This window comes from Cyprinodon tularosa, unplaced genomic scaffold (assembly GCF_016077235.1).
Source record: "Cyprinodon tularosa strain WSP-4 unplaced genomic scaffold, ASM1607723v1 ctg794, whole genome shotgun sequence".
NCBI lineage: Eukaryota > Metazoa > Chordata > Actinopteri > Cyprinodontiformes > Cyprinodontidae > Cyprinodon > Cyprinodon tularosa.
Genome location: NW_024039556.1, coordinates 579,475 through 598,735, shown reverse-complemented (window position 1 = coordinate 598,735; position 19,261 = coordinate 579,475). Strand labels below are relative to the sequence as shown.

At 40.8% G+C, this 19,261-nt stretch overlaps 1 protein-coding gene across 4 annotated transcripts in view; it reads left to right on the top strand.

Moving 5' to 3' along the window:
* vps8 (VPS8 subunit of CORVET complex) overlaps positions 1 to 19,261 on the top strand; it is a 68,643-nt gene that overhangs the window by 18,843 nt on the left and 30,539 nt on the right. For all 4 annotated transcript variants that reach the window (XM_038271199.1, XM_038271198.1, XM_038271197.1 and 1 more), the window contains 12 exons: positions 97 to 143; positions 216 to 305; positions 2,026 to 2,072; positions 5,449 to 5,671; positions 7,469 to 7,558; positions 8,013 to 8,064; positions 8,165 to 8,207; positions 8,323 to 8,395; positions 10,474 to 10,593; positions 12,296 to 12,367; positions 12,921 to 13,040; positions 16,743 to 16,799. In XM_038271199.1, the coding sequence (XP_038127127.1) occupies positions 97 to 143; positions 216 to 305; positions 2,026 to 2,072; positions 5,449 to 5,671; positions 7,469 to 7,558; positions 8,013 to 8,064; positions 8,165 to 8,207; positions 8,323 to 8,395; positions 10,474 to 10,593; positions 12,296 to 12,367; positions 12,921 to 13,040; positions 16,743 to 16,799 (1,034 nt within the window). The remainder of the gene's footprint in view (positions 1 to 96; positions 144 to 215; positions 306 to 2,025; positions 2,073 to 5,448; positions 5,672 to 7,468; positions 7,559 to 8,012; positions 8,065 to 8,164; positions 8,208 to 8,322; positions 8,396 to 10,473; positions 10,594 to 12,295; positions 12,368 to 12,920; positions 13,041 to 16,742; positions 16,800 to 19,261) is intronic.

The following is a 19,261-nucleotide window of genomic DNA, read 5'->3' as shown; positions in this document are numbered from 1 at the left end:
ACAGCCAGCTGCTGCTGAGATCCTCCTTCCACTAAATCTTTGGTCCCAGTAAAGTGGAGGAAGCGGTCAGTGTTAACTGGTGCTTCTCTGTTGCAGGCCTCCATGCAGACTCACAGAAGAGGAAGGCAGCAATCAGTGACAAGGTCCAGGTTTTTCTCACTCTTCCGTTGGATGAAATCTCTTGTTCTCAGGCTTGAAGCTCTCTGTCTCCACAGATGGTAGAGCTTCTCCTCCAGTTTGCAGAGTTCGCTCTGAAGAAGTGTCCGGATCAGGGCAAAGTCCAGGTCATGGAGCAGCACTTCCAGGTAATCAACCCCCCTTGAACCCCATGGGTTCTCTCCGGGTACTCCGGCTTCCTTCCACAGACCAAAACCATGCACCAGCACCGCTCCCGACCCACTTGGGATAAGCGTGACAGATTTGGGTAAAAAAAAAAATGGAAGAAAGTTCCCATCCCTGCATCAGAGCGCTACCTGTTGGATCTGTGAACAGTTTTCTATGCTTGCTACCAAACTAGCAGCAGTAGTGGAGATGCAATACTTCCTCTTCACCCTGACCGGTTTTGATCGTGGGTCTCTAATGCATTACGCCATTCTTCTTTGTTCTCAGCCTCCGCCATGTTCTTCCTCACGTCCTTCTCCCGTCCTATCTCGTCTATCCATGTAGTGCACCGTCTGCCTCGTCCCTATTTGACATGCGCTTGAGTCACGATCATTTTCAAATCCAGACCAGATGAGGTCCGGCTGATATGACAGAAGTACAGGACCTTTCTTTTGATGATCTTGTGCAGCAGAGTCGGCCTTTCTGTTTATTTTCTTTGTAGCACCTCCTCGTTGCGTAACATCTCCGTCCAACTGATTTTGAAATCATAACAAGTATTTTTTTCTTAAAATAAGGGCATTTTTTTCTTGAATTAAGGAGGTAAGTGAGACCATTTGCCAATAGAATAAGACAGTTTACATTTAAAAACTATTGAAATGTCTTTTTTGAAGTGTATTTTATTAAATTATGTTATTTTAAGAGTAAAAATAATCATTCTATTGGCAAAACATCTTATTTACCTACTTAATTTAAGGGTAAATACACTTAATCTAAGATATTTTTACTTATTTCCAGATTGTTTTTGCAGTGTAGGCTTCCAAGCATTAGAGTTTCAGTGGAAGGTTGTTTCTCATGAGTTCTTTGTACTTCCAGAATGCAGTCTTTGCTCTTCCAATTAGCACATTTGACGTCGGTTTGGTGATTTAAGCGCTCATCGATGAAGACACTGACATAGTTGAACGTTTCGACTTGTTGAAAAGATGCAATCCCCTCTTTGTTCTACTCTAATTTATCCAGAAGTTCTGAAATCACATCAGAACAGAAATCTCTCCCTCCCAGCTTGGTGGTCGGTTGCATATTTAGCATTCCTTTCCTGGAAATGCCTTTCCAAATTGCCCTTTTTATTAATTGGCAACTACTCATTACCAAGCAACCATGCAGGCAATCCTTCCTCATTGATAATGAAAGCAAATGATTTGTTCTTTTCTTTGAATCTTCTGTTCTCATCAGTTATCTTCCTCTTTTTTTCCCTTTGGGATCCATGGCCCGAGACAAACCCAGCGCTTAGTTTACAATAACCCCCTGCCTGGCACCGTGCTGCGCTGAACGCGTTGCAGGCTATGACGCAAGTCTTCATTGACAGAAATGTTTACATTTATTCTTTAAATGTATTTATTATACACATTTATTACAGCATTGGAAAACATAATAAATGTCTGTTTAACCTCCTGCACACCACATTAAGACAAACAGGTAAAATCCATCTTTTTCCATTTTCATTCATATTTGAAAAAGCTCCAGGGAGCCGTGGGGGGAGGGGTGGACTAAAGGGCTACCTGGAGCTCTGGAGCCTGATCTGAAGCGGTTCTAGATCACAGTCCTGAAGCTAGTAGCATAAAGCTTTGGACAAATTAAAATGTAAAAGCTGTGAAGTTCCCTGCGACCCGGAGCGGCTGGAGCTGAATCTGTTTGTCTGTGTTCCAGGACATGGTGCCGGTTTTGGTGGATTACTGCCTCCTGCTGCACAAGGCGTGAGTATGTGTGTGTGTTCCTGTTGTGTTGATGATGCTGACCCTGGGAAGGCGGGACAAACATGGCCGCCCATCCCACAACCTGAGATTAATCCAAAAATGCTGATTCCATCGTTGATTGTAGAAATCCTTCCATCTGGCCCAGTCCTAAACGTTGGGGGGTTTCAGAAAGCTTTTTATGATAACTAAAGGACATCGTCCAGCGGTTTTGTTTGGCACTAAACTTGAATCCTGATAACGAAGCGAAACGGGGAAAACCTCCCTGAGCCGATGAACTGACAGTAGGTCTGTGATCAATCAGCCGTCTGATGGATCATCACGCCTCCCAGCTTAAAGTCGTAGGGAAGCGGCTGTTCCAACCGTTGCATTTCTGAACTTTCCCGAGTGGTGCACGACTTTACACGAGCGAATAAAGTGAAAGTGATTGGGAGTTTATCAAGAAGGCAGGATTGTCGTGGCGGAAGATTAGCAAGCAAATTTGATTGTGGCCGGTTTGTCAGAAGCATCTTGCTAACCAGTTAGCAACTTAGTGCTAGTAGGTTCCCAATGGGAAATTCCATTGGGACCAAGTAGCACTAAATTGGTGACTTAGAAACGACACTGTCAAGGAACGCTATGGACAGAGGAAACATGCAAGAGGAGGAGAGTTTAGTGTCGGAGGTCGTGGATGAGTCTCCTCCGTCATCCATTTTTTATTTAGAGGAGGAAAGCGGGACGAAGAGGACGCCAGGGCGGCAGAAGCTTGGTTTGGTGTAGAAGGCTTCCAGCCGTACATGTTTGAGCCCTTGCCAGTTCTGTTAGCTCTACGCCTGCTGAAGACACAGACGTCCATCCCTGTGAACTCAATATGAATCAAGATACTATGACCGAAAATATTTGATTGACAGATGACCGTTGATATATGATTGGCCGAATTTAGGTGTTCAGGCTGACGTATAACTACGTATAACTGCATAAAATAGAGGAAAAAAAACAAGTTTTAAGACAAGATTTTTTTTATATAGAAATTTTCTAAATTTTGGGACAATATCTAGTGATAAAGAGTACATTTATATACATGTTTAAGCCAGAATAATTTGACATTTAAATATGATTTCCCTACGACTTTAAAGAGCCCGAGTCCAAACATAAACAGCATTTTCTAAAGAAGTCAAAACAAAAACATGAAATGAAGCAGATTGTTAGAAAATGTGCAAAGAAAGGATCGGCTGATTGGGATGATACGGAAATGATGCCGCTGAAGGATATAATCAGTGATGGACGAAGTACTCAACAGTAATACTTAAAGGGGTACACCATTTTTTTTTTTTACACTGGGCCCTTGATTTTACATTATTACATCATGTTCTACTCACCCGTATGAGTTTTGTGTCTAGTGCTGCTACCACAGATGATCTCGCTCTCCAAATGCAATTAAACGACTCAGATTAGCTCGCCGAATGAATAGAAGGGGTAGAGCATAGCCGCCTGTGGCCCGTAGACCTTTGTTATCATTCTGTGATTGTTCCATATATGGGACAGAAATATGGGACGATATACAGGTAAAAGTAAATTAGACTAATTTGAAAAACTTGATTTATTTCAGTAATTGCATTCAAAAAGTGTAACTTGTACATTATATTTATTCATTGCACACAGACTGATGCATTCAAATGTTTATTTCATTTAATTTTGATGATTTGAAGTGGCAACAAATGAAAATCCAAAATTCCGTGTGTCACAAAATTAGAATATTGTGTAAGGGTTACATTTTGAAAACACCTGGTGCCACAAACTAATCAGCTGATTAACTCAAAACACCTGCAAAGGGCTTTAAATGGTCTCTCAGTCCAGTTCTGAAGCCTACACAAACAATGGGGAAGACTTCAGATTTGACAGCTGTCCAAAAGGCGACCATCGACACATTACACAAGGAGAGAAAGACAGAAAAGGTTATTGCTGAAGAGGCTGGCTGTTCTCAGAGCTCTATGTCCAAACACATTAATAGAGAGGCAAAGGGAAGGAAAAACTGTGGTCAGAAAAAGTGTACAAGCGATAGGGATCACCGCGCCCTAGTCAAGATTGTGAAAAAAACGCATTCAAAAATGTGGGGGAGATTCACAAGGAGTGGACAGCTGCTGGAGTCAGTGCTTCAAGATCCACCACCAAGAGACGCTTGAAAGACATGGGTTTCAACTGCCGCATACCTCGTGTCAAGCCACTGTTGACCAAGAAACAGTGCGAAAAGTGTTTCACCTGGGCTAAGGAAAAAAAGAGCTGGACTGCTGGTGAGTGGTCCAAAGTCATGTTTTCTGACGAAAGCAAACTTTGCATTTCCTTTGCAAATCGAGGTCCCAGAGTCTGGAGGAAGACAGGAGAGGCACAGGATCCACGTTGCCTGAAGTCTAGAGTAAAGTTTCCACCATCAGTGATGGTTTGGGATGCCATGTCATCTGCTGGTGTTGGTCCACTCTGTTTCCTGAGATCCAGGGTCAACGCAGCCGTCTACTAGCAAGTTTTAGAGCACTTCATGCTTCCTGCTGCTGACCTGCTCTATGGAGATGGAGATTTCAGGTTCCAACAGGACTTGGCGCCTGCACACAGCGCAAAATCTACCCGTGCCTGGTTTACGGACCATGGTTTTTCTGTTCTAAATTGGCCAGCCAACTCCCCTGACGTTAGCCCCATAGAAAATCTGTGGGGTATTGTGAAAAGGAAGATGAGGAATGCCAGGTTCGTTTTCATACTTTTCAGTTGGCCAACATTTCTAAAAAAATCCCTTTTTTTGTATTAGCCTTAAGTAATATTCTAATTTTGTGACACGGAATTTTGGATTTATATTTGTTGCCACTTCAAATCATCAAAATTAAATGAAATAAACATTTGAATGCATCAGTCTGTGTGCAATGAATAAATATAATGTACAAGTTACACCTTTTGAGTTTTTCAAAATATTCTAATTTACTGGCTTTTACCTGTATATAATAACATACAGTAAACCCATTTTAATGTCACAAAAAAACAATATGGAGGTGGATGCAGAGATCTATTAAATTCATCATTCTTTGAATTACTTACTAAAACATGATGATGTGGTTGATTACAGTATTTGAAAACTGAGCCACAAAAATCATAAAAGATTTTTATAAAGTAAAATCCAAAAGATATTATTATTATTTATTATAATAAAAATAAGTTATTATAATTTATTTTCTGTGTTTTTTCCGTTAAATTCTTAACTTTTATTATTGGTTTAACTCTGTGTTGGTGGGAAGATGCTCTTTGTTCTGTTGCTTGGAAAAACATTCAGATGTTTGGATTTCTGTTTTTAAAATAAAAAGAAAGGGTGGTTTTATATGTGAGAGTGAAGGTTCTGCTGTGCTGCTGACTCTCACAGAGACCTGCTGTTCAACCAGCTCTACTCGCGCCTGCTGGAGAACACGGTGGCTAAGGGAGTCTTCCTGGAGTCCCTGGAGTCTTACATCGTGGCCAACCGGCTCGGTCACATCACCACGCCTGTAATGAAGGACCTCTTAGCCCACTACCACGATAACGGCATGATGGACAGCCTGGAGAGATGCATCGTCCACCTGGACGTGACCAGCCTGGACATACAGCAGGTAGAGTACGGGAGGGCTCAGGGTGCATTAGTTAGCTGAGCTTTCCAAAGTATTAATGTTTATTACTCCAGTAGAAGTATAAATACTAATAAATAATAAACACTTTTGTAGAAGTTAAACCAGGGGTAACCAATTAAAAATCAGCAGGGTTCGAATAAAGAAAATCATCGACCAGTAAAGGTCCGGAGACATTTTTAATTATAATCTGTTACTTTTAACAGAATTTAACACCGAAATAAAAAGCAGGTTTTTATGCATCCATGTTATACATTGAATTAAAAAAAATGAACAAAAGAAAATTTTTCCATTTTTAAAATCTAAAGTATTTTTTGAAGTAGAGATCAACAATCAATTTCCTGATTCACATATTTTAAAAAAGACCTGAACTGACTGTTTGTTATTTTCTTTCTTTTTTCTGCCTTAATGTTGGCAGTGGGCTTTATGCTGCCCTGCAAGGCTTTAAACCTGGTTTGAATGGAGACTAAGCCATTCTAAAGCACATATCAAGGAGCTCATTCTGAGCCTGGATCCATATTTATTGTTGATTCTGTTCATGGTGGAGAATCCTGCTTCACAGCAGCAGGTTGAGCCAAACATCCTCTAAATGTTCAGGATCATCTTTGAGCACCATTTCACTTTTCTTTCACCAGTTCACCACAGTTCTTCCAGCAGTCCACACTTTCTCTGCTCTCTTTTTCTCATCATCTTCTCCTTCTTTCCCATCGCCCGGCTTGCCACAGGTTTGCCTGCTGTGTCTAAAAGTAGCAGCAGCAGCAACCCAGACTGACAGCAGCTTATTGGATGATTTTTATCACATGTAGCCTGGAGCCGGACGCTCTAGAGGGCTTCACCGTATTAACAGGAGAAGCAGCGCAAGTGATATTAGACACTCTAGTCGAACAACATGCAGTAATTTATAAATGTTTTAAATCAGGTTGGGTCCGGATCCGCTCCACGTTACGCTAATCCTTGACATCTGAGTTAGAGGATCAACTTCAGCTTTTTCCTCCAGTAAAAGTGTAAAATTACCATTTTTAAAACTACTTAAAATATAAAAAATAAAAGTAATGCAGGAAAAAATGTTAAGGGCAGAAGCTTTTCTGCACTCGCCTATTAACCCTTTATAGGAAAGGTTACCATTTTTGTCACTTGAGTTTTTTTTTTAATATATATTTGGCAAGTGGCCATTTTTTATTTAATTGACCTTCATTTTTGCCGTCAAAATATACCATCTTGAACGTTACAAAAGTAATAAGGTCTTGTCCTGTCCTCCAATAACACACTTGGCTGGAAATTTAGATTTTCAAAGTATTTCAATGAGTCTCCTTTAATTGGTAGAAGGACGATTTTTCTACAATTCTTGATGATAACTTCCTTAAACTTCATTTTCTTAGTTTTATAACTAATGGTAACTATGTCAAATTTAATTTTGCATCATCTTGAAAAACTATTTATTTTGGTATGAGGTGAACAACAATTTGGGGCAGCACCCAGTCCAACCACAAAGTAATGAATTGACAGGATTAAACTAATTATTTGATGGTTTTTATTTTTATTTATTTATTTTTTTTATACCAACAGGCCATAATGAACATGAGCTTAAATGACATTAAACTAATGAGTCTATGTTTAAAATGTAAGGAGTAGAAATAAAAAGTAATTACTCCAGTAAAGTACAGATAGCCAACATGTGTACTTGTTGAAGTATTTGTACTTTGTTTCTTGACACCTCTGTTAGTTACAGACACTGACTATTTACTGGAGCTGTTCTCTTTGTGTGTTGGTTCATGATTTAAGGTGGTCCAGGTCTGTTGGGACAACCAGCTCTATGATGCCGTGATCTATATTTTCAACCGAGGAATGAACGACTACATCACTCCAATGGAGGTAATTAAAAGTTTGTAAATGCTGAGTAATCAATGGTACTTTAAAGTTTGTTATACACTACAAAAAAGTTCTAAAAAATGTCATAAATTAAGTGTTTTTACCCTTAATTTGAGCAGGTACATAAGATAATCTGCTAATGGAATGAGCAGTTTTACTCTTAAAATAGGTATAACATTAGATATTTGTATATTATGCACTTAAAATAAGAGACTACAGTTGCTTTTTTCTTATTTTAAATGTAACTTGCCTTAATCCATTGGCAAAGTGTATCACTTAACTTATTAGTTCAAGAAAAACTCCTCTTATTTAAGGAAAATAAACTTACTTTCAGTTTTTGCAGTTTAACTTTCCTCACATTACTGCCTTCTTCTCTTACATCTGCACCTTCAGCCTCACCCTTTTATTTTAGGGAATAAAATGCCGTATGTCCTGAAGTGTTTGTTTCGTGTTTCAGAAACTCTTTTCAGTGATTGGTCCTAGAGTCAAAGAGGGGAGGAGCCTAACAGGTGAGGTCGGGCAGCACATCCGCACTGAAGCCTGGGTCTTTTTTCTGGTAAATATTTAGCCCCAAATAGAAATTGAAAACGGTTTATTCTTTTGCTGCAGGCGATGATGTGGTGATGGGGAATAAACTACTGGTTTACATCAGGTAACTCCTCCTGATGCAGAAGTCTAAGAGCTTAGATGCCTCAATGTGCTGTGATGTTGGTCACATTTAGTATCCTGATCGATAAACATCTCTCTGCTCATATTTCTGGATGCAGCTGCTGTCTGGCTGGAAGGGCGTATCCAATCGGAGACATCCCTGAAGATCTGGTTGTTCAGGTGAAGAACCAGGTAAGGAACTCCATCAGGTCACTTTTCTGTTCAGGTCCAGATGAAAAGAGTGAGTGGATCTGTCCAGATCACCTCAGATAACAGATAAGATCCACATCATTATTCCATGGTACTGAACTGGACCTTCGTCTGTCCTGTAGAGTTAAATAGTTTAACTGAACTGTGATTAGAACCAGACTGGTAATGGATGCCATTTGTATATTAAGCTAATCAATAAAGGTAAGTTTCCTTTAAGTCTTGCTGGTATTAAAGACACAATCATCATTTTTCTGTCCAGATGATGGGACAGCTTTCAGCCTCTATAGCTCTACTTACATTTCTACCAACCAAACACCAGATGTCATTTAGACATTGGTTTTTAGGCTACAGTAGCCTCCTGCTCCAGACATTTTTCAGCTGTGGCTCTAAGGATCAGCTGGATCTATTGGATCTTTAGCTCATTTTAAAGTCGTTTAGAAATCATATTTTAATGTCAAATCATTCTGGCTTAAACATGTATATAAATGTACTCTTTATTAGACGATATTGTCCCAAAATGTAGAAAGTTTCTATTTAAAAAAAAAACCCTGTCTAAAAATTTGTGGGTTGTTTTTTCATTATCTTCTGCAGGCCAGTTAGTTATACGTCAGCCTGAACACCTACATTCGGCCAATCATATATCAACAGTCATCTGTCAATCAAATTTTTTTCGGTCATAGCATCTCGATTCATATGTTGCAGCTAATATACGCAATAATTGAAATCAGAATCATTTCCTTTCCCATTGAGTTCCGTCCCAGTGTTCACGGGGATGGACGTCTGTGTCTTCAGCAGGCGTAGAGCTAACAGAACTGGCAGTGTTTCGAGGCAAGGGCTCAAACATGTACGGCTGGAAGCCTTCTACACCAAACCAAGCTTCTGCCGCCCTGGCGTCCTCTTCCACAACATCTACGTCCCCGCTTTCCTCCTCTAAATAAAAAATGGATGACGGAGGAGACTCATCCACGACCTCCCACACTAAACTCTCCTCCTCTTGCATGTTTCCTCTGTCCATAGCGTTCCTTGACAGTGTCGTTTCTAAGTCACCAATTTAGTGCTACTTGGTTTCAATGGAATTTCCCATTGGGAACCTACTAGCACTAAGTTGCTAACTGGTTAGCAAGATGCTTCAGACAAACCGGCCACAATCAAACATGCTTGCGAACCTTCCGCCACAACAATCCCGGCCCCTTGATAAACAACCAATCACATTCACTTTATTCACTCGTGTAAAGTCATGCACCACTCGGGAGAATTCAGAAATGCAACGGTTGGAACAGCCGCTTCCCTACGACTTTAAAACGGATCTTTTTAAATGGGCCAGTCCTTGTTTCTTCTAATATATTTTGTTCAATTTAATTCAATTATACTTTATTAATCCCCGAAGGAAAATTTTGTTTCGGTACAGCCCATCCAAGAGACAAAAACATTCTACATGGAGGGAAGCTGTATCCGAGGCCTTGCTGCCATAAAAGGCGCTGCCCTTGTGTTAAGAAAAACAAAAGAAAGCGATCACGATAGGTCAGGGGGAAAAAAAATCATATTTCAAACTTTATACATAGCAGGATACAGTTTGAGACTGTAAAAACCCCAGCACATAAGAAAACACAGAAACGACATGACATCTTGCAGGTAATCAGTCGAAAAAGATGAGAGATGCGTGTGTTATATCTGAGCCTCAGTGTTTGCAAAGTAAGTCCATGAAGCTCTGTTCCCAGGGTCAATGTCCTTGGAAGATGTAACAGTCCATTATTGCTGTTATTGTCTTTGTAAGACATTTTTTAGCTATTTTGTTATAGTTATTATTTTATTATTTTCTGTTTTATTTGTTATTCACCTTCGAATCCCTTTTGGTTGATTATAAACGACTTTTCAAAGTCCTTATAGATGAATACAGGAGCTATAAGAGCCTCACAGAATGACACCCAGGATCAGAGAAAAGTTTAGTTTTACAGGAAAACATCTGGAGACTTTCTTCAAACTTTCTTCATCATCCTGTGTGCATCTATCCAAATAACCAGATTTTCATGAAGTTCTTTCTGTGTTTGTTTCTCTGTCAGGTGTTTGAGTTCCTGATTCGTCTTCATTCAGGCGACTCTTCTCAGAAGGAGGAGGTTTTCCCGTTTATTCACACTCTCCTCCATTTTGATACTCGGGAATTTCTCAATGTCTTGGCTATGGTGAGTTATTTTAAAACAGGTTATAATGATGAATAATTCTTGTTTTTAATACAGTAAGAGGAAGAAGAAACTTTATTCATAGAGCACCTTTCACAGATGAAACCACATGGTGCTGCACAAAGGAAAACACATTTTAACTAAATATAAAATCGAGATATGTAAAAGGTAAATGGTAAATAGAAAATGGCCTGTACTTATATAGCGCCTTTTTTTTCAATTCAGAAGACTTGACCAAAGCGCTTTACACTACATTCATTCACCCATTCACACACTGATGGTGGCAAGCTACATTGTAGCCACAGCTGGCCTGGGGCTCACTGACAGAAGTGGTAAAGATAAGATAAAAAAATAGAATATGACAAAGCTCGACTTGAAAACCAAATACATTCAACCAAAATATTTACTAGCTGTGATCAGTGGGTAAAAAGTAGTTTGAATATATTTTGAAGTGAGAAAGTCCACCTGAAAACATCATCAGTGCAGTCAGTTCATCCAGATTACCATCCTGTCTTTAGATATTATTTCTCTGTGGGTGCAGTTTAGACCCCCACATCCCCAGCAGCAGCTGCCTTTTACCCGGTCGCCTCTTGGGGGTTTTCCCCTTCTGTTTGTGGCGGCTGAAAGTAAAAGTTAGAGTTTTTCAGGTACGTGGTACAAACTTCAGGCACCAGGATTATAAAATTGAACATATTTTGCCTGCAGGATTCTACATTTTAAGTTAATTTAGGCGTTAATAAACAGTTTCAGAGGAGTGGTCATAGCGCCCTGCATCAGCAGCGCTGTGTCTTCCTGCCAGCTCTCAGATCAGAACAAAGCGGGAACTTCTAACCCAACGCATAGTCAGGGAAAATCGGCTAGAAACTAACTCCAGGTTTATAGATGCATCAACACTGAACTGTTGAGCAGCAGCAGATGGTGGAGTTTGCTCCATAACTTTAAAATAGACATATCAAACAACCAATCAAATTTATACTAACGTATCACACCAGTATATTTACACAAATGCCAAAAACAAAAAAACAACATTTTAAAATGTTCTACAAAATGCCTTAAATCAGTCATAGCTGTCTTTATTCATGCTGGGTCAGATCCTGACATTTGAAAAAAGAGGCAGTGAAAGCAGAATAAAGCCTTAGCCTCGCTGCATGCAGTTACCCAAGCCTTGTAGCTAAATAATTTAAAACCTGTAAATCAGTCGCACTTTCTAATAGACGACTGTGATGTCAGCGCTGTGACTGCTTCCATACTCCCCAAGATGCTCCTTTCTTTAGCATCGAAGAGGAGCTACTGCGCATGGACCACTTTTAACCAGAGTCTATGGGGGAAGATTTATGGAAATATGTCACCAACCCGACGACAAATGAAACAGCTTTACTCGTCATTAAAGATTCGATATTTATCTTGCACATCTAAAAATTATATGAATATATTTTTAAATATTTCTTTTTAATAATTAAGTTTTTTATGTCTAAATCAAGGTAGAATTGTCAGAAAAATTCAGGCCTTTTGTCCGATCCTAACTCACCTTCCTCTGTGTTTTATTTACAGCTCTGACACATGAATAGACTTCTATATCCTGTGAATAGACTTCCATATCCTGTGTTGTTATCTCTTTAAAGCAAAACTTTTACAAACTGTCTGCTGTTTGAACTGCAGGTTGAACAGTTGCCTGAAACAAAGTTGATTCTGATTCTTTCTGCAGACGTTTGATGACGTCCAGAACGACAAGCAGGCCTTGGAGTACCAGCAGAGGATCGTGGACATTTTACTTCAGGTAAAATCACAACCAAAACCTTTCCAACCTGCCGGTTGGTTTTATTCTTGAGGAAAGGTTTGAGTGAACAGCTATGAAAACAACCAGTATTGCTTCAATTTCTTTAGAGGCAGGTAGGACCAAGGAAAGCAATAGAAGACTGTGATTCTAGTCTTAAAAATTAAAGCCTCCATGCTTTACTTGGACTCATGAGCACTTTTTACCTCAGATGATAAAGAAAGGAAGTTGCTTTGTGATCAGGTGCTGCAAGCTTTATTGCCAAAAGATGTGTTTGATTGTTAGCCAGTGATAATGGTGGATTATTTGTGGGTTTTAATGAACCATAAGGACCTGTTTGTGTCAGCCGTCGCTTCTTGATAAAGACTATATAATTAATGAATAAGTTGACATTAACAGGATGTCTCACTTTGAAGAACATTGTTTCATAAGAGTTGGCCAGCAGGTTGAGGAGTGAAATAAATAAATAAATCATTATGTCTTTCTGCTGAGACTTAAAATGATCTTTATGCGTTTTTTCTCAATCAAAATATGAATCTTTTTTTTTATATTGAAGGTGATGGTGGACAACCCTGACTTCACTCCCTCCCAGGTTGGCGGTCTCTTCACCTTCTTGGCTCGCCAGCTGGCCAAACCAAACAACACACTGTTTGTGAACAGGAACCTTTTCGATCAGGTATACAAAGATGCACTCTTTCAGAATAGCACCTTTGACTGCAGGAAAAGCTCTTATTTAGTTCATTGTCAGAGTTTCTTTCAGGATGACAGTTGTATTTAAACCCTTTCATGTGCTACAGTCTGCTGAGAACCTCCTGTATTCAGTTATCAGTCTGGCAGGTTGATGGGTTCAAAATTAGATGAGGATTTTTTTAAAAGCGGCGGAGGTTATCGACATCATCACAGAAACTAAACCAGAATTCAGTCCGTAAAAGAAAGGGCTGAGATTCAAACACAAGGCCAGAAATCAGACACATCCACCTGGAAAATAACTTAGAAAGTCGTTTTTTAGCAGCATCTACAAATGGGTATCTATACGTCTCTTTATATAACCTTTGTATGTTATGCAGGGCTCGCTGCTCAGCCCCAAACTTTATATTCTATATCATTGATCAATCTGTTAAGTACAGATGACACCATTTATTTCAGTGTGAGCCTTCAGGAGCAACATTACACAGTACTATAATGCACCTCTATCATCATGCTAACATCTTGTTAACATCAGCCCACCTTGCTTTCATCATGCTAACATCAGCTCACCATGCTATCATCATGCTAACATTAACCCGCCTTGCGTCATCATGCTAACATCAGCTCACCATGCTATTATCATACTAATATTGGCCTGCCTTGCTGTCATCATGCTAACATCCGCTCACGATGCTATCATCATGCTAACATTAACCCGCCTTGCATCATCATGCTAACATCAGCCCACCCTGCTGTCATCATGCTAACATTAACCCGCCTTGCGTCATCATGCTAACATCAGCCCACCCTGCTGTCATCATGCTAACATCCGCCCGCCTTGCGTCATCATGCTATCATCAGCTCACTATGCTGTCATCATGCTAACATTAGCCTGCCTTGCTGTCATAATGCTAACATCTGCCCACCTTGCTTTCAGCATGCTAACATTAGCCTGCCTTGCTGTCATCATGCTAACATTAACTCGCCTTGCTGTCGTTGCACTAACATTAGCCTGCCTACTATCAAGATGCTAACATTAGCCAGCCTTGCAGTCCTTGTGCTAACATAAGCCCACCTTGCTGTCATCAACGTGAACATTATACCGCCTTGATGTCATTGTGCTAACATTAGCCCGCCTTGCTGTCATCAACGCTAACATTAATCTGCCTTGCTGTCATTGTGCTAACATTAATCCGCCTTGCTGTTATCGTGCTAACATTAATCTGCCTTGCTGTCATCAATGCTAACATTAGTCCACCTTGCTGTCATTGCGCTAACATTAGCCCGACTTGCTGTCATCATGCTAACATTAGCCCAACTTGCTGTCACTGTGCTAACATTAGCCTGCCTTACTATCATCATGCTAACATTAGCCCGCTTGCTGTCACCAACGTTAACATTATTCCGCCTTGCTGTCATTGCGCTAACATTAGCCCGCTTGCTGTCATCAGCGCTAACATTAATCCGCCTTGCTGTCATTGTGCTAACATTAGCCCGCCTTGCCGTCATCACCGCTAACATTAATCCGCCTTGCTGTCATTGCGCTAACATTAGCCCGCCTTGCTGTCATCAACGCTAACATTAATCCGCCTTGCTGTCATTGCATTAACATTAGCCCAACTTGCTGTCATCGTGCTAACATTAGCCCGCCTTGCTGTTATCAACGCTAACATTAATCCGCCTTGCTGTCATTGTGCTGACATTAGCCCGCCTTGCCGTCATCACCGCTAACATTAATCCGCCTTGCTGTCATCGTGCTAACATTAATCCGCCTTGTTGTCATCAATGCTAACATTAGTCCACCTTGCTGTCATTGCGCTAACATTAGCCTGACTTGCTGTCATCATGCTAACATTAGCCCAACTTGCTGTCACTGTGATAACATTAGCCTGCCTTACTATCATCATGCTAACATTAATCCGCCTTGCAGTCCTTGTGCTAACATTAACTCGCCTTGCTGTCGTTGCACTAACATTAGCCTGCCTACTATCAAGATGCTAACATTAGCCAGCCTTGCAGTCCTTGTGCTAACATAAGCCCACCTTGCTGTCATCAACGCGAACATTATACCGCCTTGATGTCATTGTGCTAACATTAGCCCGCCTTGCTGTCATCAATGCTAACATTAATCTGCCTTGCTGTCATTGTGCTAACATTAATCCGCCTTGCTGTTATCGTGCTAACATTAATCTGCCTTGCTGTCATCAATGCTAACATTAGTCCACCTTGCTGTCATTGCGCTAACATTAGCCCGACTTGCTGTCATCATGCTAACATTAGCCCAACTTGATGTCACTGTGCTAACATTAGCCTGCCTTACTATCATCATGCTAACATTAGCCCGCTTGCTGTCACCAACGTTAACATTATTCCGCCTTGCTGTCATTGCGCTAACATTAGCCCGCTTGCTGTCATCAGCGCTAACATTAATCCGCCTTGCTGTCATTGTGCTAACATTACCCCGCCTTGCCGTCATCACCGCTAACATTAATCCGCCTTGCTGTCATTGCGCTAACATTAGCCCGCCTTGCTGTTATCAACGCTAACATTAATCCACCTTGCTGTCATTGTGCTAACATTAGCCCGCCTTGCCGTCATCACCTCTAACAATAATCCGCCTTGCTGTCATCGTGCTAACATTAATCCGCCTTGTTGTCATCAATGCTAACATTAGTCCACCTTGCTGTCATTGCGCTAACATTAGCCTGACTTGCTGTCATCATGCTAACATTAGCCCAACTTGCTGTCACTGTGATAACATTAGCCTGCCTTACTATCATCATGCTAACATTAATCCGCCTTGCAGTCCTTGTGCTAACATTAGCCCGCCTTGCTGTCACCAACGTTAACATTAATCCGCCTTGCTGTCATTGCGCTAACATTAGCCCGACTTGCTGTCATCGTGCTAACATTAATCCGTCTTGCTGTCATTGCGCTAACATTAATCCGTCTTGCTGTCATTGCGCTAACATTAGCCCGACTTGCTGTCATCAATGCTAACATTAATCCGCCTTGCTGTCATTGCGCTAACATTAGCCCGACTTGCTGTCATCGTGCTAACATTAGCCTGAAATGCTTAGGGCGGAAAGTTTCTACCTACTCTTCAGCTGTTTCATGTTTACGTTTAAAAAAACTAAATGGAAATGGAATTGAAAGTGATTTTCAGACTGAAACAAGAATAGACGGATATGATGATGTCCTGGTGTTAGCAGCAGGCTGGACTCAGGATCAGATGGAAGCTTCTGTTGATGAAGTTGTTCTGGTGAAACCTTCGTCTACAGTAGGAACAGACAGGAAGACATAGAGGTTATTTAAAGCATCTCTCATAGTTTTACTCACTTCAGTCCCTTTGGTCTTATTGACCTCAGCCAACAGACGGAATGCAACCAGCAGCTGGTAACAGGCTTCTGGACTGAGACACGTAGGGAAGGAAGGCGTCCATCTGACCACAGATGATTTTTGGATCGCCCCAGTTTTATGCTGCAAAAAAACATGATCAAAAAAGAACAATACTTTAACAATTTTAGGTCAGCTTCTCTGTTCCTTTGGGAAAAACAACCAACCAAGCTAAATGCAATATTATTCAAACTTTTATTAAATATTTGGGGTCATGATGTTTGTGCAACAGACTGGAATCAATAAAGATGTAAAGATTGAATGTGTGGATTCCTCCTCTCTCTCCCTCTCTCAGGTCCTGGAGTTCCTCTGTTGTCCAGATGATGATTCTCGTCACACCGAAAGGCAGCAGGTACATGTAAACACAGAAGCTGATCTTCATCTCAGATTGTTAAGGTCAGGGGAGTTCTGGTGTGGTCGCCGTTTATCGGCCCTTATTAAGCATTGATGTTCATATAAAGTTTATGAGCGTCAGACAGTGTGCTGCTGCTGTGAGATCTGTTTCTCTTTTAGCAGCAGGTTAGATCGGTTCTACTGAGCTCCTAAAGGGACACTGAAGAAAAGAAAAAAAAAAACTTTCTTGTGCGCACCAGTTATAGGCTGCCCATATGTGACCTGTATCTGATCTTTTTATGACAGTCTGAACGACACAGATCGGATTTTTTCAAATGCAACCCAGGCCACTTGGATATGTGGTCCTGAATCCGATACGTATCTGATCTTTTCAAATGCGACCTGTGTCTGTACGGCCAGGTCGCATTCATCCGACCTACACGTCATTGATACTTGACAAATGTTACTAAACCTTACTAATCTGCGTCCTACTAAGCGGAGGTGGGAAAAACTAACAACCATGGCGGAAGATAACACAGAGAGCAGTCAATAGAGAGCTCAGTGAGAGCTCTGTACGGACGTTGCTATTACTGCCCCACAAAACGCCATTGCAAGAAATCTGGCTCTCTTTCTTTTTGATCTTCTTAAAAAGATTTCATTCGTAATGTGCCTGCTCCTGTTGGAGAAGAACTTAAAGAACGCAATATACGCTGCGGTATTACGAGTCATGTTTACTTCCGCAAACACTGAGGACGCTTGCTACATGTGACGTCATCGCGTCCTCGAGTGCGCATGCGGGACACTTCGGTTGAACGCTTTCAGTTCACACAGTAGATCACATACAAGTCGCATATACTTGGAAGTGTGAACGGACATGCAAAAAAATCAGATTTCACAAAAAAATCGGAATTGAGCATTAAGGCCTGCAGTGTGAACGTAGCCATAGTTTCTCATGCGCACCAAATACTTTGTCATATCAGAAGGAACTCTTCATTTTCCAGACATTTTAAAAACATCTACAGGTGCTGGTCATAAAATTAGAATATCATGAAAAAGTAGATTGATTTCAGTAATTCCATTTAAAAAGTGAAACTTGTATATTATATTCATACATTACATACAAACTCATATATTTCAGATGTTTATTTTGTTTAATTTTGATGATTACAAATGACAACAAATGAAAATCTCAAATTCATCATATCAGAAAATTAGAATATTGTGAAAAGGTTCAAAATTGATGGCCCCTGGTGCCACACTCTAATCAGCTAATTAACTCAAACCACTTGCAAAAGCCTTTAAATGGTCTTTCAGTCTAGTTCTATAGGCTACACAATCATGGGGAAGACTGCTGACTTGACAGTTGTCCAAAAGACGACCATCGACACCTTGCACAAGGAGGGCAAGACACAAAAGGTCATCGCTAAAGAGGCTGGCTGTTCACAGAGCTCAGTGTCCAAGCACATTAATAGAGAGGCGAAGGGAAGGAAAAGATGTGGTCGAAAAAAGTGTACAAGCAAGAGAGATAACCACACCCTGGAGAGGATTGTGAAACAAAACCCATTCAAAAATGTGGGGGAGATTCACAAAGAGTGGACTGCAGCTGGAGTGAGTGCTTCAAGAACCACCACACACAGACGTATGAAAGACATGGGTTTCTGCTGTCGCATTCCTTGTGTCAAGCCACTCTTGAACCACAGACAGCGTCAGAAGCGTCTTGCCTGGGCTAAAGAGAAACAGGACTGGACTGCTGGTGAGTGGTCCAAAGTCATGTTCTCTGATGAAAGTAAATTTTGCATTTCCTTTGGAAATCAAGGTCCCAGAGTCTGGAGGAAAAGAAGAGAGGCACTTCATCCACGTTGCTTGAAGTCCAGTGTAAAGTTTCCACAGTCAGTGATGGTTTGGGGTGCCATGTCATCTGCTGGTGTTGGTCCATTGTGTTTTCTGAGGTCCAGGGTCAACGCAGCCACATACCAGGAAGTTTTAGAGCACTTCATGCTTCCTGCAGCTGACCAACTTTTTGGAGATGCAGATTTCATTTTCCAACAGGACTTGGCACCTGCACACAGTGCCAAAGCTACCAGTACCTGGTTGAAGGACCATGGTATCCCTGTTCTTAATTGGCCAGCAAACTCTCCTGACCTTAACCCCATAGAAAATCTATGGGGTATTGTGAAGAAGAAGATGCAATACACCAGACCCAACAATTCAGAAGAGCTAAAAGCCACTATTAGAGCAACCTGGGCTATCATAACACCTGAGCAGTGCCACAGACTGATCGACTCCATGCCACGCCGCATTGCTGCAGTAATACAGGCCAAAGGAGGCCCAACTAAATACTGAGTGCTGTACATGCTCATACTTTTCATGTTCATACTTTTCAGTTGGCCAACATTTCTATAAATCCTTTGTTTTTATTGGTCTTCAGTAATATTCTAATTTTCTGATATGATGAATTTGAGATTTTCATTTGTTGTCATT